General features: G+C 39.1%; 2 protein-coding genes across 4 annotated transcripts in view; one reads left to right on the forward strand and one right to left on the reverse strand.

Moving 5' to 3' along the window:
• The window catches only part of nvl (nuclear VCP like), a 316,947-nt gene that overhangs the window by 158,070 nt on the left and 136,523 nt on the right, over window positions 1-22,354 (forward strand). The window lies entirely within an intron of this gene.
• Window positions 1-22,354, reverse strand: part of piezo1 (piezo type mechanosensitive ion channel component 1 (Er blood group)) — a 172,399-nt gene that overhangs the window by 105,887 nt on the left and 44,158 nt on the right. For all 3 annotated transcript variants that reach the window (XM_067609224.1, XM_067609223.1, XM_067609225.1), the window contains exons 3-6: window positions 19,450-19,615; window positions 15,879-16,020; window positions 4,067-4,283; window positions 1,907-2,120 (exon numbers count right to left, since the gene is read on the reverse strand). In XM_067609224.1, the coding sequence (XP_067465325.1) occupies window positions 1,907-2,120; window positions 4,067-4,283; window positions 15,879-16,020; window positions 19,450-19,615 (739 nt within the window). The remainder of the gene's footprint in view (window positions 1-1,906; window positions 2,121-4,066; window positions 4,284-15,878; window positions 16,021-19,449; window positions 19,616-22,354) is intronic.

Consider the following 22,354-nt stretch of genomic DNA (forward strand, 5'->3'; position numbering starts at 1 on the left):
AACCGGACATCGTATTGATCGACAAACAACAGAAGAAGGCAGTGGTGATAGACGTACCAATCCCACAGCAACATCAAGAAGAAGGAACACGAGAAGATCGAAAAATACCAAGGGCTGAAAGAGGAGCTAGAAAAGATGTGGGGAGTAAAGGCAACAGTGGTGCCAGTGGTAATTGGAGCACTGGGGGCTATGACCCACAAACTGGGAGAGTGGTTCCAGCAGATTCCGGGTACAACATCTGAGGTCTCTGTCCAGAAGAGCGCAGTCCTAGGAACAGCTAAGATACTGCGCAGAACCCTCAAACTCCCAGGCCTCTGGTAGAGGACCCGAGCTCGAGGAAGACACACCACCACCACCCCCCCATGGGAGGGGGGTGAGAGGGAGATTTTTTTTTTTTTTTTATGTATATATAGGTTCCCCCGAAAATATTGGTACCCTTCCACCTTTTTTAAAAAAAACAAATTTTCTCTATATCAAGTTTAAACGGACAGAAGTACATGATACCCATCATTCTTTATTTCACACTGAATACAACTGAAACTTTGCTTTTGTTTTATAACTTAACATATTATTTAATACCATAAAACAAATGAAAATGGCATGGCCAAAAATGTTGGTGCCCTTAACTTAATCTTTTGAGCACAGCCTTTGGAGGCAATAACTGCAATCCAGCACTTTTTTATAACTCTGAATATGGTTTCTACACTGCTCCACTGGTAGTTCAGCTCACTCAACTTGAGCAAACTGCTCCAGTTCTCTCAGGTTTGATGGGTGCTGTCTCCCAACTGCAAGTTTCAGCTCTTTCCACAGATGTTCAATGGGATTCAGGACTCATAGCAGGCCACTTCAGAACAGTCCAATGTTGTCTTTTCATCCACTCTTGGGTGGAGTGGAAAGATCATTATACTGTTGGAAGACCCATGACCTGCGACTAAGACATAGTTCTCTGACACTGGCCTGTATGTTTCACTCCAAAATGCCTTGATAGTTTTCTGATTTCATTGTGTCATGCACAGATTCAAGGCACCCAGTTCCTGAGGCAGCAAAGTAACCCCAAAACATCAAAGAGATTCCTTCATGTTTCATCGTAGGTATGGTGTTCTTTTCTTTGAAGGCTTCATTGGTGCGATTTACCATCAAGCTCTCCCAGAAGGACTGTGGCTTGTAAACATGCATTTTGGCAAAGTCCAGGCTGGCTTTTTTGTGTCTCCCTCTTAGAAGTGGGGTCTTCCTGAGCAATCATTCTGTTCAATCTTGGACCAATTTTCGTCTTGCAACTATGTCCAGAGATGTTGGCTACAGTTCCATGGGCCATAAACTTCTTAATAATATTGGCAACAGTGGTCACAGAAACATCAAGCTCTTTGGAGATGGTCTTGTAACCTTACATTGACCATGCTTGGCCATTACCTTTTTTTCTAATGCCCTCAGACCACTCTCTAGTTTTCCTTCTGTTTTCCATGTTCAATGTGATGCACACAGTGGCAAGAAACAGCAGAGTGAGTAATTTTCTCCTTTTAAACTGGCTGCATGACTGACTATAAGATTGACCTGTGATAGTATTTAAAACACAATACTCTACTTAAGGTATCACTACAAATCACTACAAATAACTTGTAAAGGGTACCAATAATTTTGTTCAGGTTATTTTAGAATGTCTTTGTAGAATAAGCATGAATTCAGTTATTTTCACAACTTTTTTGTTTTGTTCCACTGCAAACCAAACATAGGCATGCACTGATAATAAAATATCTTTTAATTTCAACACTGTTCAGGGCGAATGGTGCATTATTTTAATAATATACAAGGGTACCAATAATTTCAGCCATGTCTGTAACATGTAATGTAGTTATAATAATATTCATTTTTTAATTTAATGTCAGTACACAGTATGCTACAATCTTACCTGGCCCACAGACTGTGGGGGGGGAACAGGGCCTGGGCCAGTAGACTCTGGTATAGGTACAGACAAACCATGTGACCAGCAGTGAAGAAGCCCACCATCACACACAGTGCATTGAAACCCAGGTGACTGATGGGAAGGTGACATGCCCACCATGTAGACACACCAATGAAAAGCAGGAAGTAGATGGCTGAGAAGGCAGAGGGCTGTGTGATGCCTGGGAGGAAAGAGATACCAGAGACAAACATTCAATATAACACTAATATAAAGATAAACAACGTGACAGCTAAATACTTGCTGTAAAAAAAGTGTAAGGAATTTAGTATTTGATTTTAATGAATAAAAGCAAATAAAGCTTCATTCACACTACCTTATTAGTTAGTTTTTGTTTTATTATAATTTCAGAAATTTAAAACACAGTTTAAGACAGACATAAAACGGCACTGTGTTCCATATTATTATTAGAGATTATTAGAGAGAAATATGTATGTCACATTCAAATGCAAACACAGATACCAATTTCATCCCTGTGCATCCAGCACATTCATACTGTATGTTTGTGACCTGTTTAGCCTTAACTTAGTACAAAGACAGGAAGCCTGGGACAACTTGTCTTCTAACACATCGAAAGCTGTTCTATTTACATGCTGTATTCTGCAGGAAATGTCTCACTGAAAATAGCTTAATGCCAAGACAGTAGGCTTAATTAGAATTTACCAATGTGTGAGAACTGACTAATGCCTTTTGGACATAGGCTGGGAATTGATTGCTCCCGGTGGTCGGGTCTGAAGTTCACAGACCGGAAACACCCGATTACCCCGATACTATCACTGATGATGTGTCCAAGTGCATCCGCAGATGTGCAATACCAGAGAAAAGTTTGGACACACCCTCCCATTCATTTGAATGAGAAAGTGTGTCAAACCATGAAGGGGAGGGGGGCTGACAGGAGACTCCAGACAATGACAATCATGATCATCAGCCTTGCTACTGAGATGTTTGGTTCAGTGGAGAAGGGTGGTACCAAGGGTCAGCACACCAAGATCCACAGGGCAGTGAAGATCATGCAAGCTGAGAGGTGAACTCCAACTTTTGAAGAGGCAGTTCAAGGGGGCAAGTGAGAATGAGAGGAACAGACTGGCAGAACTCTGCAACATACAAGAAACTTATGACTACCTGTAGAGCAGAATGGACCAGAAGGCGGACTAAAGAGAGAACCAGGAAACAAACTGCCTTCTTAGCAAATCTCTTTGGTTTTGCCAAACAACTGCTTGGCCAGAAATGCAGTGGTCACCTTGGAAGAGGAGACCTCCATCTCCGTAACATCTACAGTGATGCAGCACAAGAAGAGGACTGCAGAGCCTCAATCAATCGACTTGGACCAACCACTGACTTTAACACTAAAGAGCCCAGGTGGAAGGAAATTAAGACTGTTGCCATGGCTGCCAGAGTCAGCTCAGCACCTGGACCCAGTGGAGTGCCTTAAAAATCAAATCAAATCAAATCAAATCAAATCAAGCTTTATTTGTATAGCACCTTCAGTACATGTTCATGCAATTCAAGGTGCTTTACAGATGACTGACAAACTGATAATATACAAGAAGTGTCCTACGCTCATGCACTGACTGTATAAGATACTGAGGTCTGGAGGAGGGGAAAGGAAGCCCAACAATTTGCAGAGGGTGTATGGTTTCCATAGGAGAACCCAATGACCATAAAGCAGTTTAGGACCAACTTGCTGCTCAGTGTCGAAGAGAAGATATTCTTCAGTTCTAGTTGCCCAATGGCTTACAAGAGTATCTCCTAAAGAACCCGTACATCGACTCCTCTGCACAGAAAGGAATTGGAGGGCACAGGTGTGCTCTTAAATCTGATACAAATAGATATCTTTTCATCACTTATTTGTCATGAATCTGCAGTGATGACTGCTTTGCTCTGGTAAATTATGGTGGGAGCACTAGTTAGAAAAGTTGGAGGTAATTCTATGGATTGGCGGATGGCTTGACCCAAACTAAATTAGAGGTAACATATCACCAGTTAACAGTACTTGAAAGAATTGCAAGAGCTGCAGCAGTAGCAGACCACTGTCTGGATAATGTTCTCTCTTCTTTCCGAAATGGTGTGGAAACCTGAGAAGGAAATGGTATGTTATACAAATCCTACCAGCTAAAGCCAGCAGGCTGATGGCAAGGATTCTCCCCAAGTCCCGCAGAGCTTTCCGGGCTGTGGCCTTCAGGCGCTCAGCCAGCTGCTTGGCTCTTGTTGCTGTTGAAACCTCCTCATCAGGGTCACCAGGTGATGACCTCTCTTCTTCATCTTCATCCTCTGATGCCTCCTCCTCTTCATCGTCTGCAGTTTTGTCTGCTGGATCATCTTCTAGCTGAGGTGAAAAGGGGACAAAAAGAAAAAAAAGTTATCATCACATATCTAATTACAATTTTGTGTGTTTTTCTGCAGTTCCAGAAAGTTCAGGTGCAGTGACTGCACATGAATACATTTCCATGTAGACTTCATGAAAAATTTTGGCTGACAGTAGCTCCTGGTAAAACTCTGTCACAAACAGACCTTCAAGTGTCTATTAATAGCAGTCTGCCATCAGATCAGTGATTATGACATTTAATGACATTAAGGATAAGGGGGAACATGAAAAAAGCATGACTGGGATACTGTTGTTTCATAAGTCCATGACATAATGACAATGACAGGGATGAGTAAATAGCTGCAGCAGTGAATAGGCTTGTTTGAGAAACAGAAAGTTGAAAAGGCCTAGAGCAGGGAGCTGCAGCAGAGGGAGGAGATAAATAACTGCAGTTAACTCATACAATTCAGATGACAACTGATGAATTGAAGATCTTTTATTCCATGATCTAAATGTTTTTAATTGATATGTTATAATGCCATGTTAGAAGAACCATATATCATTCTATACTGTGATATGACACATTCTAACAGCATTTCATCCTATTGATTTTGTCTTACTGATTAAATTATTTAATTTGAAGACACCCCAAACCTATTCCCATCACATTTTTTTTCCTTTATTTGACAGTGAACGGTGTAGAGAGGAGCAGTTTCGGTGGCATGACAGCAAATGCATGGTCATCCTTGGTTGCAAGTCTAGTATGTCTAGTGTGTGGCCTTAGCAGGTCAGAGATACATCTTGGAGCTAATCCTTTTAATGCTAGAATTTTCAACTGTATTCTGTAAATTATGGGAGGCCAGTGAAGGGTTGCTAAAGTTGGGTTAATGTGTACTCTTCTCATGGTTCCAGTTAAAAAGCCAAGCAGCTGCAGTATGGACTAATTGCAGACAATTTTGTATTTTTAACTAAGTGCAGTATATGGAGAGTTACAGTAATAAAAATAGGATGAAATTTTGATGATGGGGGTACACTGAACTGACCAGTTTAGTATGTAGAGAAATACAGAAGCATATGTGGTTACTACAGCTGCGTGTAAAGCAGCTGTAAATGACAAATAACCATTAAAAATCCATTCAGTTTTAGCTAATTGCAGAGTATTTTGACATTCCTATTATAATCATGATAGATGTTATTTTTTACAACGATCTAAATGTATGCAATGTTTGGAGAGTGTTTAACTAAAATTGTTGATTTACATCACTCAGCATTATTTTGTAATTGCTGACATTCAAGCATTTGGTTTGTGCTTGTTGACAGAATCAGTATATGACAGCACAGTCAGATGAGTGACATTCCAGAAAAATTCTCAGGGAAATGTTTAAGACCCAATTCCTACCAAAATACTAACAGCACTCTTTGCACTGTATCATGTGAATGAAACTCCCATCTGTTCATTCCTCTCCTATTGCCTCTGCTCTAACTCCACCCCTGTGCTGTGCACCAAAATACCAAACAGCAAAGCGCCAACTTATTGTAACATTGCCTGTACTAGGTTTTGTGCTGCTGTGAACACAGAGCTCTAAACTGCACATGCATGTGCATAAGAGTGTTTATATTTATGGTGAGTGATCAGAAAACAGAAATCCCTAAATATGTGACACAATGCATAATCCTGTGATAAATCCTACTTTAGTAAAACAATGTTTGCTCAGACTGTTTTCCAGAGGGGCAACACATAAACACCTATATGTACAATATGTGTACCTATAGGCAAAGTTTGTCCAGATAATAAGGATCACGTTTTTCTTATAAAACTTGTATATGCGTAAAAAGGGTTCTGGAAGATGCATACAGTATTAGGGATGAGCAGAGAGCTTTTACGCTTTTAATTTTAGAAAATTAAAGTGCTACAATAAGTGTTTATGAATAAACTACCTTACGAAGGAGGTCCCCACACCGAGTCTCGAACTGGAGTCTCCCAGATCATAGATGACTGCACTGACTACTGAGCTAAAACTTTACTCATCACCTCATTGCAGACAGACCTCTACCTATTTATACACCCATAACACAGAGACAGGTAGGGATGAACTTCAAAGGTGATTCTTGCTTTGTACTTTTATTGCCCATTTTTTACGACCTAACTTTGTGGAAAGGAGAAGGGAAACAACAGGTTATGGAGAGTCCCTTGCGAGCACTTCGCATGTGTCAGTGGCTCAGCTTTATCTCTGGGGAACACCCCCAACTCCGGGAGTGTTGTCCAAATAAGGAAATGTGTGTCATGTAGCAGGTGGATGTGACTCCCCTCATTGAGACCTGCTGATAGATGTAACAATGAAGCAGAGGAGAGAGACTGAGATAGCGATGTAACCGACTTTTGCGCTAGTATTTGACATGGATTTTTTTTCTTCCTGAAAACAAATAATTTTTAAAATATTTGTATGAAACAAATATTCGTAAAAAAAAAAACACTATTTGTGCTTTGCCAAATAGTGTTGACATGACATGGGATTTATATAAACAAACCAAATGAGCATGAGTGTTAGCTTTATGACATTAAAATAAGACAAACATTTTTGTTTTGTTTGTTTTTGTTTGTTTGGTGTGTGTTTTTAGTAGAAACAACATATGACATGATAAGTTGCTTATATACTGTAATGTGTGGTATGGTCTGTGTGCACATGAAAGGAATGCTGTTTACCTGGCTTTGCTTCATCCTGCTGAGCAGCACCACTAACAGAGCATTCCCAAACACAGAGGCCAGATGGCATGTAGTGATAGGCTTTTATTACAGATACTGATGTCAAACCACTTCCTTTTTAGATACTTGCATGTGTGCAACATTTCAGATTAGAAAAAAAAAATGGTTAAATAAATTTGAATATTTGTTTTTACTTCAGTAGTACAGAAATGTTTATTGAGTCTATGCCAATGGTTTATGCCAATGTTTAAGTCAATTATAGGTCCCCTGATCTCTTACACACTGCTTATACTGCAGTATACATGTAGTTTATGGGACACTGAACACAGACACAGATTGTACCACTTTTCTTTACTACATGTTAATGAAAAGGTTAATAGATGCAATACTCCGGGCTAATTCACCACATTATCAAAACATCCAACTAGGATAAAAAATAGAAGCTCCCCCTCCTAATGTGCCATTGCCAATAACTGAAGATACACATACACACAGAGTGTTCCAATATCTTTGTGAATCTAAAAATACAGTTGCACCAGTAAAACACATGTTATGCAGTGACAGCTGGCAAAGATCCAATGTTTCTTATTGCTGAGACAGAAATATCACACCAACTACCCCTCCTACAAAACTTAACTGCTGTGTGTAAAAGTATCAAGTCACAGAAGTGAGTAATTGGCTTGGGGTACCCTCTGAAATATCCCAATGCATATACTGTAAGAACTGATTATTCTTCTGGTTTGTGTCTACATGATGAATCTTAGTCTGATATTCACACTCCACCAACTCCTGAGGAAAATATCTGACTCTTAAGCTGCTAAATGTTCCACTATGTTCACCAGCTAGTCTCTAACTTTGTCTGCTGTTTGGTGCTGAGCATGTAGTGTACAGTGGGTCACTGAAAACAGCTTCTGGAAACACTGCTGACAGCAGTCAGAGTGAACAGTCAAACTGTAGGGCTTAAAACCAAAACTATGAGTTAAAATATCCTAAAATTGTTGTTGTTGTCATTGTTAATATAAAAATATTGATAAGTGCAGCTTAAAACATTGTATCATGGCTGCAAAAACATTTTCAAGTCACTGAACATCCCTTCAAATCCAGTTATATCAATCATTAAGAAATGGAAACAGTATGACACAGCTGTACATCTTTCTAGACAATTACAATGTACAACTTTCATTTAATCATTTAATTTTCATTTTATCCAAAGCGACGTACATCTGAGAGCTGATACAACACAAGCAGGGATGTAGTCAGGAGAGAACAACACGAGTAAGTGCCATAAAGCTAATTTTGAGTCTGATAGGACGTAGATGCCAACAGGCGGTGCAACAAAGCAATGCATTGAGTGCATAGATTGCATAGAAGTAGATTTTTTTGTTTTGTATTTTTGTTTTTTCTCTACCTTAAGTCCATCAAGTGCAGAGGTGTTCGCGAAAGAGTTGGGTCTTTAGTCTTTTCTTAAAGATTGAGAGGGACTCTGCAGATCGAACAGAGTTTGGTAACTCATTCCACCACCAGGGAACTACAGAAGAGAAGAGTCTGGCTTAGGGCCCTGTTGTGGTGGTGGTACCAGGCGCCTTTCATTAGCAGAGCGTAGTGAGCGGGAGGGAGTGTAGACCTGAATGAGGGAATTCAGGTAGGCAGGAGCCTTTTTAGTTGCTGTTTTGTAAGTGAATGTCAGGGTTTTGATTTTGATGTGGGTAGCAACTGGGAGCCAGTGGACAGATATCAACAGCAGGATGACATGTGCTGTTTTGGGCTGGTTGAAGGCCAGACATGCCGCTGTGTTCTGGATCATTTGCAGAGGTTTGAACGTACATGTGGGGAGGCCTGCCAGTAAAGAGTTGCAGAAGTCAATGCATGATATTATGAGAGCCTGTACCAGGAGTTCTGCTGCATGCTCAAACAAGTAGGGTCTGATCTTCCTGATGATTCTAGAGCAGGCCATCATCAAAAAGAGTGAGTAAGAAGGAGACTAGTGAGGGAGTCCACCAAGAGACCTGTGACAACTCTGAAGGAGTTTCAAACTTCAGAGGCTGAGTCTGGAGAGAGTGTGCATACAGCAACAGTTAGCTGCAGTCAGCTGGAAGAAACTGCAACTTTGGTCTGCCATCATTAGACTCTGCTGCTAGAGGGGCAAAAACTGCCAGAAATACTACAGTATTTATTCCCTCTCACTATCATATCATCTCTCAAAACCTTAACTGGAAAATGTGTTTTACTAAGATTCCATTGTCTTCCCCTTCCTCTGACCCATATCTGTACCTTTTGTTTGGGTGGTTATCATGGAGACAGAAAAGAATGAAAGTGAGACAACAACAAAAAAACAACAACTTGAAAGACAGCATGTCTGTCTGTGTGTCTGTGTGTCTGTGTGTGTGTGTGTGTGTGTGTGTGTGTGTGTGTGTGTGTGTGTGTGTGTGTGTGTGTGTGTGTGTGTGTGTAGAAGCTTTGGTGGAAATAAACAAGGAGAGTTTGTTGCTGTATGAAGTAGATGTGTTTGCAAGATACAGTTGCTCACCAAGCCATCTGATTTTACCACTGTAAATTGTTTGACACAGCTGCTAGCTGTGTCTACTGTCCTCAGGTCTGTGAGAAGCCACAGGTGGAGGAAGTACTCAGATCCTCTACGTAATTAAAAGTACCAATACAGCAATATTCCATTACAGGTCTTGCATGAAAAATCCTACTACAGTAAAAGTACATAAGTATTATCAACTTGATGTAGTTAAAGTATTGCAGTAAAAGCGGTGGTTTGGTCCCTCTGATTGGTATATTATTATATATGACATTGTTCAATTATTAATACTGAAGCATCAGTCTGTAAGCAACTTGTTACTGTTGTAGCTGTTGGAGGTGGAGCTAGTTTGAATCAGTTTATATACAGTTAGCTAGTTTAGTCCAGTGGTTCCCAACCTCCAAAGGGGTCACCAGACAAATCTGAGGGGTTGTGAGATGATTAATGGGAGAGGAAAGAAGAAAAAACAAAGTTCTGATACAAAAATCTGTTTTCAGTTTTTGAAATTTTTCTCTAATCTTTGATTTTTGGTGAAATATTGGATAATTTGAACATGTATTGAAATGAAACCATGTGAGAAGTTTAGAGGGAAAAAACCCTATTTGGTGGAGCTGTTAACTCATAGACACACACACTGCTTTTTGAAAGAAGAAGACTGGTTTCATCTTTAACAATGTGTTGTATTTTAAAATCTTGTTATATTATCCATTGTGTCAAATCTTCATCTGAAAAGTAACTAAAGCTGTCAAATACATGCAGTGGAGCAGAAAGTACAATATTTCACTCTGAAATGTAGTGGAGTGGAAGTATAAAAAAGCATCAAACGGAAAAAGTAAAGTACAAGTACCTCAAAATTGTACTTTAGTACAGTACTTGAGTAAATATACTTAGATACTTTCCACCACTGGCCACAGATGCTTGTTATCAGTGATTCTACCACTGATCTCAACATGGAGCTGGTCAATCTGAGAAGCATCACACACAGGGCTCACACACAACAAATCCTGACAGTCTTAGCAAAGTTCGGTCCTGCACAATACAACAACAAAAGTCATATATACATAAATAATATGCAGACATAAATACATATCATCCAGGCTAACAATGTAACAATACCATACCATTTATTTACTTAGGCCAGACTTTGTTTGTTTGCAAAGGACACTTTTAAATTAAACATCAGATAAGGTCATAAAATTTTCTTCCCCTCTTATTTTCTTCCTTTATTGTTTTCTCCTTATTCTGTTTCTTTTTACTTTAATTATTCCATTCTTTATTTCCTACCTTTTTGTCCTTCCATATCTCCATTTTTTTTTAGCTTTCCTTCTGATCTGAAATCACGAAAATCCCCCAAACTGGAGATACAACAATATCACTTTGATAAACTAAACTCTACTTCACAATGAATGTTCTAACTCAAGGTATTATAGTACATTTGACTACTATTATTGTTAACTGTTACCTTTTACAAAATGTGAATGTAGTTTTGTGAATTTGAATGTTGTAATTTGTTCCATTTATTTTATTTTTTGGCATTATAGCTGAAAGTGCAGAGAGACAGGAAACAGGAGTAGAGAAAGGGTACATGCAACGAAGATCAGATCGCTGATGTTAAATTATGTGGTATGCATGTGCAGTGATATTTCAAATCTCAGATAAGGATTTCACTACTTCTCCCAGTTTCATGATGCTATAATGCAAGTTAAAGGTAAATCAGTATTACAACTTTAAAGCTAGAGTGTGGGACTTTTGTTTCCCCCTTCTGGCAGTGAGAGTAAAGGGGGCTGTGGTTGCCTGAGTACAAAGACGTTACTATGATGAGTGGAAGACATATCTCTTTGTTTGATAATGTTAAAAGTAAAGTTAGACTTTTTGGTAGGCTTCCCGACTCATCTTAAAAAAAGTTGAAAGAAAAAGAGTGAGAGAGAGAGCTGAGAGCACCAGCAAGCAAAGGAGCAGCTGTGGTCGAGCGAGCTAGAGAGTGAATAAAGAGAGAGTTGGTAGCATGAAAGCCGGGAAATCAGATAAATAAAACATTATTTTCTGATTGTTTCACAGCAGTTATGTTCTAGAGCACAAACCAATCATTAGCTACTGTAGTTAGCCAGCCCCCAGCAGCCTGGCTGACCTAGCATAGCTCCTACTCCCCCAGTTGTTCCCAAGCAGCCGGGAAGCCAGGGTGACTGTCCAAAGGAAGCGTAGCCACAAGCAGAAGCCCACAGCTCACCACCAACCAGTTCACGTTTCTAACAGGTTCTCCTCACTCAGCAATGCACCCACTGAGAAACCAACTCTGATTATTTGTAGCTCCGTAGTGAGAAACTAACTAACATAGCAACACCAACGGCCATAGTCAAATGTATTCCTTGTGCCTGAGTGGTCGACATAGAATCAAATTTAAAACTGCTGGCCAAGTGTAAATATGGTAAAATTATTATTCACGTCGGCGGTAATGACTCCTGATTACACCAAGCGGAGGTCGCTAAAATTAATGTTGAGTTGGTGTGTGCATATGCAAAGACACTGTCGGACTTCATAGTTTTCTCTGGGCCACATGGAGCCACATGTCATCATTCAACTGCTGGCTGTAAAGGTGATATCCAGTAAACGATGTGGGCTTCATAGACAATTGCCAGACTTTCTGGGGAAGACCTGGTCTGATTAGGAGAGATGGCATACATCCCATTTTTGAAGGAGCTGCTCTCATATTTAGAAATATGGAATATTATTATTATATGACATCGAATAATAGTCATAAATATTTTGAGTTTGTCAAATGGTTTGTGAAGTTTTGCAGCTGTATAAATATCTTAGAAAATATCTTGTGCATGTGTGAAAAAGTTTTGTGCATACAGATATATTTTGCACATGTAAAAATGTTTTGAAGCTGTAGAAATATTTTGTGCATGTGTGAAAACGTTTTGTGCTCCCAGATATATTTTGCACGTGTGTAAAAGGTTTTTGTAGCTGTAGAAATATTTTGTGCTTGTGTAATTGAAATTTGTGCAGGATTTTTTTCCAACAGTGAGGTTTCACAAAGTCTGAGAGACAGACACACAAATTTCCTACCTTTGTGTGTGACAGTGAAGATCGCATGAGAGATGAACACAAAAATTTCCTACCTGTGTATATGACACTGAAGTTACAACTACAAACTGCAAGTAATGAGCACCAGTTTTGACCCTGTTTTTACATGTGAATTTTGAGTGGTCAAATGCAGAGTCACTCTGTTCAATCAGAGGACAGATGGTTCCGTTGCATTCATCCCCCTGCAGGTCTTGAAAGATGGATGACAGTACAAGCTCTCCTGCAGCCCAGGTGGGTTTAATTGTACTTGAGGATGCCGTAGATATTAATAGCAAATATTTAATGTGTTGTATATTTAGCTTGTGGTTAGTTCGCTGTTACTATAAGGCAACGCAGTTTTCCAAATGCATATTTTGAAGTTCAGGAAAGCTGCTTTATGTACCCAGAATAGCTGTTATTTGTTTTTGGGAAGAAAAAAAAACATGTCAAATACCAGCACGCAGGTCGTTACATCACTATCTCAGTCTCTCTCCTCTGCTCTGCTGTTACATCTGTTATGGAATTTTCCATCTTTAGGGGTTACAAATTGGGTTGCATTGGGTCAAGCCTGGGCCTTGAGGTCACACTGTAATTCTTAAGCAGGACGGAGGCATTCTCTCCTCTCCTTGAGACTCCTGCTGTCCAGATGTTTTGGGAAAAGCAGAAACCTCTCTGATAAAGGGTAAATTAGCATTGCCATGGTCACCAGGGTCGGAGAGGGCCTTCCTAGACAACACAGATAGGTAGGATGTGTAGCCAGAATGTGCTGACAGTGACCTGAAGTTCCATGCAACGTGACCTGAACTGACACAGGTAAAACGCAGTTCCTTGTTTAGAAACTAGTGAACCAATTAGACTAATTTTTCATGTTGTAGGCTGATTTGCTTAGGTTAAAGACTAAGGGTCAGACCTTCAGGGGGCAGAACGGAAAGAGACAGCATCCGAGTTGCAGATGACTTTGATGTTCTCTATTTCAGTTCTCCTTGATAAAGTGCTTCAATAAACATTTTCAGCTTTAAGACATCAAAGGCTAGTGTTCGTTTTTCTCCACTGTGCTGACCATCGCTCAAAATATCAACAACAACATCTGTCAGCAGATCTGAACGAGGGGAATCACATCACATCCTGCTACATGATGCACATTTCTTTATTTGGACATCACTCCTGGAGTTGGGGGTGTTCCCCAGAGATAAAGCTGGGCTGCTGACACACACAAAGTGCTCCCAAGGGACTCTCCATAACCTGTGAGCCACTTCTCCTTTCCACAGTTAGGTTGTACAAAATAGACAATAAATGAAAAGTGCAAGAATCGCCTTTGAAGTTCTTCTCTACACATTACACACTGCGCTGTCTCTGTGTTACAGGAGTATAAATAAGTAGAGGTCTGTCTGCACATTTGTGATAAACTTGGTTTTAGCTCAGTAGTCAGTGCATTCGTCTATGATTGCGGAGACTCGAGTTTGAGACCCAGTGTGGTGACCTCCTTTGTAAGATGTTTTATTCATAAACACTCATTTTAACACTTTAATATCTGATAATTAAAAGCATAATAAAAACAAAAACTGGATTTTTATGCATATTTCTTATTATTTCTTATTATTTCCTATTACTTTTATTTGAATACAAATATAAATAATTTTAACCTTTCCATATAGAATAATCATAGCTCTGTATCCCAAGTTTTTGATATTGTCAGAATCTCCCATTTATTTCTGTTTGAGCTTTTTGCTCTGCCTTTAATAATCATCTTTTCCTGCAAATAGTAATGTTTTAAAAAATAATATGAATATATGAACTCAAAACCTGCTTTTTTGGAGAATCAAATATATAAAGTTTGCCAAGCAACACAACAGTATTCAATAACATATTTTTATCATCTTGATAACCCCAAATAATATTGAGATTGGACAAAGGTAAAAGGATTGCTTGTTCAGATAACCAATTTGCCATGTGCTGCCAAAAGGATGCAATGACTGGACAATACCAAAAAAACAACCCATTATATCCTCCTCCTCATCACCACAAAATCTACAGATATTATTCTCAGTTATTCTCAATATCTTAAGCATTTGTCTTGTTGGTAATATCTTAAAAAATGTTTTTACTGGAAAGCCCAAAAGTAAGTGGAGCAAGATGACTAGTAAATAAATAAATTCAATATTTACTTGTGGATCTAGAGTCTCCAGAAGTAAAATGGGAGGCAGAGCCTTCAACTATCAGTCTCCTTTCCTGTGGAATCATCTTCCAGTTGACAGACACTCTCTCAATGTTTAAGAGTAGGCTTAAAACTTTTCTTTTTGATAAAGCTTATGGTTAGGGCCAGCCCAGGCTTGCCTTGGACCAGCCACTAGTTATGTTGCTATAGGCCTAGACTACCGGGGGACTTCCCATGATGCACTGAGCTCCTCCCTCATCCTACCCCTCTCCATCTGTATGCATTCATGTACCATTAATGCATGTTACTAACTTAGGTTCTTCCCTGGAGTTTTGTGCTGTCTCGCAGGTTCCTATGGATAAGGGTTGTGGATCCCCTAGTTGTGGATTGCGAGCTTCCATGGACCATGGCTAGGTGGACCAATGTGGTCCTGCTTGTCATCCATGCCTGCTATCATTATTATTATTAGTCATACCTCTATTAGTATTATGGCCTCTCACCTAAAGCCCGATTCTGCTTGAGGTTTCTTCCTATTAAAGGGGAGTTTTCCTTGCTGCTGTTGCCAAGTGCCTGTTCATGGGGGAATGTTTGGTCTCTGTGAAATAAAGAGTACAGTCTACACCCGCTCTATGTGAAAAGTGCCCTGAGATAACTTCTGTTGTGACTTGGTGCTATGTAAATAAAACTGAATTCACTTGAACTGAATTTCCATCCATGCAAAGTTCACTACATAAGCAGTATATATTGCATATATATGTATATATATATATATATATATATATATATATATATATATATATATATATATATATATATACATATATATTATGCAAGTAGTTGTAAGTATAAGGTAGGTTATTCTTTTAGAAACCATAGACCTAGGCACAATAAAGATATTGTATTATAACATACAACATGCAGTTTAACATACAACAACAACTTTAAGTCTGCAGAACTTAGACTTGTTGTTAGTAGTTACTAGTAACTAAACCCAGATTCTTCCCTGTTTAATAAAAAATGATGTATGAAGTGAATACTAAACCTGGATAATCCTGTTCATGGGTGCAGGAGTTATGATGAAAAAGCAGATTTCATCTATGTGATCTTTGATTAATGGCTGTGTACTTTGTGTAAGAATCAAATCAAACTCAAACCAAAATGACTCACTGATGTAATGTTGGCAGCAGCCACCATTTCTCTGTTCCTGACCAATCTGCTGCAGAGGACTATGGTTACCAAGGCAACCACACACACACCCAGGTCAGGACACAGGAGGCGTGACACACTCCAAGGATCATCCAAGGGAAGCCTACAGGACATACACACACATATATATGGAAAGGTTAAAGGAGCAGTGTGTAAGATTTAGTGGCTTCCAGCAGTGAGGTTGCAGATTGCAACCAAATGAATACCTCTCCCCTCACTCGCCAAGCGTGTAGGAGAACCTACGGTGGCTGCAAAACTTGCAAAAAATGCAAAAGACCCTCTCTAGAGCCAGTTTTTGGTTTTTCCATTCAGGGCCACTGTAAAATCTTGGCAGTGCAACACTAGGGGGCCCACTCCCGATGTAAATACACTGTCAGAAGTAAGGATTACAAAATGGTTCTTCTTGAAGGGCTTAGGTTTTACCCAGAACCATTTGCTTTTGAAAAACCCCTTTCTGAAAAAGGGTTCTTCAAGGGTTCTTTGTAAGACTAAGGGTTTCAGTAAGAACCCTTTCCATCCAAAGAACCCTTTTTGGAAGAAAGGGTTCTTCAAGGATTGTTGAAAGCATGGGTATTAGAAGATCGTCACCCTCAAATATTAAAATGTTTACCCATGTTTCAAATAGTATTTTTAAATGAAGATGTATCTGGAATCCCCTTAATCAATTAATTTTACTTGTGTTCTGCCATAGTCTTGTTGATATTGAAGATCTTTTTTGATGTATATATATATATATATATATATTTAGTATTTTCTAATTCATGATGTACAACACTTAACTGGTGCTTTTATAAAAAGCACCACCACCAATAGTGGCAGTGCACCTTATAATGTAGCTACATGATGTGCTTTCTGGTGAGAAGAGCTTGTCTTGAACCCTCAATCTTCAAAATAGCACTGCTGTGCTCTTACCTAATCAGCCACCATGTTAGCTTTGTTTTTACCATTGTAACTACAACCTCCGGAGGGAGGAACTCATGAGCCAAAAAATTGCCCTTCCTTATCTATTTTTCCTTTATTATGGATGGTGGGAGGGCTGGGGGTATGGAGGGCTACAGTGTGGAGGGGTGTTGGAGCTCGGAATTGAATCCCAGTCTCCCAGGGGAAAGGCCGAGTGCATGATGCCTGGGAGCTGGCTGCCCTGTTGGGGTTAGTATGTAGGAGCTGAGAGATGGTTTCCCTACAGATTGCACCACATGGTCTGCCCCTCTCTACAAAACAGGTGTGAGATATCAATAGTGATTACTGTTCACACATTGTGTGATCACCTGTGTATGAATTGATACTAGAGGTTGGATTGAAGTGACAGAAGATCAGAAACTTCAGAGAAGCCAAAGGATTTTTATGGTGAAAGGTGGACTATTTTAAATAAATTAATGTGACAACCTTGTGGGGTTCACTCACTGTCACCTAATTGTGTGCCAGCAGAGGCTCTTAGAATAGGAGTTGGAGGAAAGGCTTATTCAATCTGTTCCACTGTCACCATTATTATGTGCCCATACTCTGATTGCTCTCATTGGACCATGCATTACTTTGTTGTTTGTAGATGGCTTACTGCTTCATCTGGTGTAGTAAGTGTACCTAGATTGATGCTACTGTCTCTTCCCACTCTGCTTTGTCGACATTACTGGAGATTACACAAATTCACCTGCTACGGACAGCCTGATGTGCCTGGTTTGTGTCCTATTTGCCATCTTGCTAATTCCACTGGTCCTATGCTCACTTTTGACCTGTTCCCCCCAGGACCTACACAGCCTCTCCTGTTCTATTGGCTTATCCTCAGAGAGTCTCCCCTCCTTATGCATCATTGTTCCAAGACTATTAAATAAATCTTTTTCTCATTAAAAATTATTTGAATATTTTCTCAATGTCAACATGATAAACATTGGTAATTGTAATATAGATTTTCAAAATGATGGATAACCACAATATACAATATATGGGATCTGTAGATTACAATATGGTTCTTCATAGAACTCTCAGAAGACAAGAGGGTTCTAGGTGAAACCCTTGAAATATAAAAGGGTTCTCTGTTCTCGATAAAACCCTTAGAAGGTGAAAAGGTTCTGGATAGAACCCCCAGTGAGGGTTCTGGTTGAAACCATTCAGAGACAATTATAGGTATAACCTAGTGGCAACTTCCAGGGCTGAAAAGTGATGCCAATACGGAAGTGCCAAAAACCTGCATTCTATCTAATGGCCATCAGGGGGCGACTCCACTAGCTGCAAAAAGAAGTCCGATTATCAGTATGGAAGTCTATGAGAAAATGACCCTACTTCTCTCTTGATTTATTACCTCAGTAAATTGTTTCCTAATTAGTTTATGATCTCAATTGGTAGTTTCAAGTCTTCTTCAATACAGCATGATGTTCATTCAGTAAAATTTGACGATAAAGCAGGGTATGCTTTAGGGTGTGGCTATGTTGTGATTGACAAGGCGCTACCAAGGCGACAACGTTGCTTACATAACGTAACCATAGGCCTAGCTGCTGCTATTTCACAGTATGTTTTCATTTCACTAAAGTTAATTGAACATTGTGATTGCCTAAAAAAGTCTTGTTAGAGTTTGGTGACAATAAAAGACACATCAATGAATCGGATGATCAGTTTTTTCTGGTGAGTACATTTTGTTTTAACAGTTTTAGGCCTGTTTTTCACTAGCAAAAATTAGCATTAGCATTAGCATGATCACAGTTGACCATAGATTGTAAATGCACCATGCTAACAGAGCTAGCAGTTAGGACTATGGTCAGCTCAACCCTCTCATCCAAATATGGTCACTTCTGGCTCCAGAAATCAAATATGGCGACAGCCAAATCCACGATGGCAGTGGTCAAATTGCTACACTCCAGGCTTCAAATTGACAGTTCGCAAACCAGTGGGTGACATCATGGTGACTACGTCCATATTTTGTACAGTCTATGGGTATAACCCTTTATGTTGGGTTCTAGGTAGAGCCCTCTGTAAAGGTTCCAGGTGGAACCTTTATAAAAGGTTCCACAAGAAACAAAAAAGGGTTCTCCTATGGGACAAGCCAAAGAACTTATATGGTTCTAGTCAGCATCTTTATTTCTAAGAGTGTATAAAGGGCTCATTCTAAGGTAATGAAAACAACAATTCTTATTCTCATGGGATTATACACTAATTAAAACATACTTGCTCTCTCATATTCTACACAGATTTTCCGTACGTTTATTATATTACTTTGTACACAGTAATGTCATTCCTATTATTCCCCAGGCTTCCCAGTCATACTTTATTCTTAATATGCTCTGAGTTTTTATGGCTGTCTATATCTCCCATTTTCTGCTGTTGCAGTTCTTGTTCTGTACACTAGTGACTTCTGTACACTAGTCCAGATTGTTATGTTTATTCTGTGTGTATACTTATGTATTACCACACGGGTAGCAAAAAAGATCAATCATTAATTGCTTAAATAAAGAAATAGCTATCCAATTTACTAGACATTGGCATTGATAATTAATGTCACACCTACAAGGACTACTGTAGTCATGTGGTTTTGCTTACATACCTGGACAGTCCTATATGTCTGGTTATGCTGTCCCATTGTGAACAGTTATCACCGATAGCAATGTTGAGAGGAGGATAGGTGTATAGTACCGTCTGGAAGCAGATATGAGCCAGTACAAACAGTAGACTGGTACAGAATACTACTTTGATGAAACGGCCTGTGTGACCTGAAAGACAAAGAGACAAGAAAGTGTGAAGATCAAATCAGAGGAAATTAAATTGAATTTACTGTCAAACACAACTTTCAATCTTAGGCGTAGGATGTGTTTAGCCTAACGCATCAAAAGAGAAAAATATGCCTTCCAGCAACTTCAAAATGCAAGTGTTGATCAAGGCAAAATTCTGACCTGACCTGTCATGGTGATGAGGAGCAGGACATTCCATACAAAATATAATAGAAATCCAGCTGTTACTTTTGAGATGCTTTGCCATGTATGTTGCAAACAACAAGTATTTTCATTTTAAATTTGTAAATTGATTGTTTTACTGGCCCAGTTTCAGTTGATCAAGTTAAAATATTGATATAATATAAATGAGGCTTAATTTTGAGATTTGGATCTCTAGTGAGCCTCTGGGAACAAGGGAGGAAAAATTAAAATGTTGAGATGTTGTAAATATGTAAATACTCAACTCACTTTGTGAAAGCAGTTTGTGTTTGGGGTTACTGCCATTCTACACTGCTCCATGATCAAAATTTTAAGTTTGATTACACTGGTAGATATTCTGTTTATTACATTTATTTTATGGCGTCTGCATCACTAATGATACTGAATATGATATGGATGTGAATATGAATGTGTATGTGGTCTACATATGATGATTTAAAGACTTACACCTGCTGTCTCTGATTTTAAGGAACTAATTGTGAATTCCCCAGTAAAACTCAGAAGCTACTTTAATTTGTAGGATGATGTACCACTTTAATTGAGGGGGCACAAAAACAGTAACTACTGTTTAAAGCAGCTATAATCAATATTTTTCATTTTCATTTGTCTCAGGAGTTGGTAGAGAACAAAAAATGAACTATACGAGAGTGAATATTGGACTTACATTCACCAGGTGAACAGAAACATGATTCTAAATGAATGATAACTGCTGGATGTGGAAATAAGCAACTGTTTGCTAACAAGTTCAACACATTGACTTAAAAGTTGATGATATGTAAGTGTTGTGTTCACAACTTGTTTATGCTGCCCCCAAGTGGTCCAAAAAATAAGTTATTGCAGGTTTAAGGAATTAATAATAAATAATAAATTTAGTTAATCAGGAACAATTAATGAAGAAAGAAGTCAGTATTGATTCCCAGACATTTATGAATTAATTATCTAACGATTTAACTCCTAGTCTTTTTTGTAGTGACTCATCATTATCTACTGTATAGTCATTGATATCATGATTATACAGGAACTCGGTATTAACAATTTATTTATTATTAAGTCATTACAGATTCTTTATTCACTCAAGTATTTCCTTGGTTACTGCTCACAATTTTATGTATCATATTGTAGTATTACCATGACAAATGCCATCACAAGTTCCCAAGGCCCATAGAGATGTCTTCATATTATGATAGATTATCAAAACTCTTATAATTACATTTTCTGACAATTAACAATTTGATTAATGAACTAATCCTTTAAACTCCACGACACAATTTTGGTCCAGAGGAAATTCATTACAGGAATGGTCAGGGAGGTCACTGAAACCCCTGAAACACGTATGGATCATGAATAGCAAGTATTCTGGTCAGTAATTGTTTTACTTTGCAGTGTTGGACAAAATGACAATCCTCTCCATCCTTAGACACCACTGCTGCATTGCAAGAGGACTTGATGAGGACTGATTTCCATGTTATGTGTCCAGAAGGTGTGAGGCCTGATCCCATCTTTACTTCTATTCAATCACGACAGCCATCAGCTCCATGTCAGAGCTGCATTCCTCCAACCTTGTCCATTTTAAAAATCACCCTTTAATGTGGCAACTGGGAAGGCTAAAACTTGTGCCAAGCTCACTATTCTTTCTGAGTGTGTCTCCCCTAGCACGAACACATGATACATAAAGGTGTGGGGATGGCTTTAACAGGATGAGGTGTGTATGAGTAGAGTTATCCACAATAAAGTTGTGATGAAACCTGTGACAAGCTGTCAGTCGATTCACAGTGGAGGCTTTCAGCAGCCTCATAAATAAACAAGGTCGTACCCCATCAATTCTGAAGAAGTTTTTGCCTGTCAGCTCCGCTGTGGCAGCTGTAGTATGGATATAAAACACAGCAGGCTTAACACATAACATCTATGACAAGCTCCCTTTCAGAACACATGTGTAGGATAGTGAGGACAAATATGCCTGCTGCAAAATCAAATAACAGTAGTAAGGCTGCAACTAACAATCTCAAAAGATAAAACACAAAGATATTCAGTTTACGATCACACGAGACAAAGAAACTGATGTTTGGCATCTTTGCGTGGAATTGATGTTACACAATTAATCAGTGATCAAGAAAGTTGCTGATTCATTTTCTGTCAATCGAAGTGATTAATTTACAAATTGTTTAAGCTCTCAACTGCAGTGACTTCAGGTGAAGGAGAGAAATCATACTCAGAATAAACAAATAGGACATTTTTCCACTTGACTCAAAGCTGACATTGGCTGAGCAAAGAGAGTATGTGGGTCACAGGGGTGCAGACCGAGCAGCTTCCTCTGCCACTGTTTATATTTCCAGCCCAACCCTCTCTGGATCTCAGAGACACACACACAGCTACATCCATTCTTAATTTCTGTCCAAGGAAGTGCATTTATGTGTGTCTTTGTTTGTCTATGCATGTTCGTTGACGTGTGTGTGTGTGTGTGTATGTGTGTGTGTGTGTATGTCTGTCACAGTGTGCATGTGGTGGTTTCCACCAAAAGGA

This window comes from Thunnus thynnus, chromosome 14, assembly GCF_963924715.1.
Source record: "Thunnus thynnus chromosome 14, fThuThy2.1, whole genome shotgun sequence".
Taxonomy (NCBI): domain Eukaryota; kingdom Metazoa; phylum Chordata; class Actinopteri; order Scombriformes; family Scombridae; genus Thunnus; species Thunnus thynnus.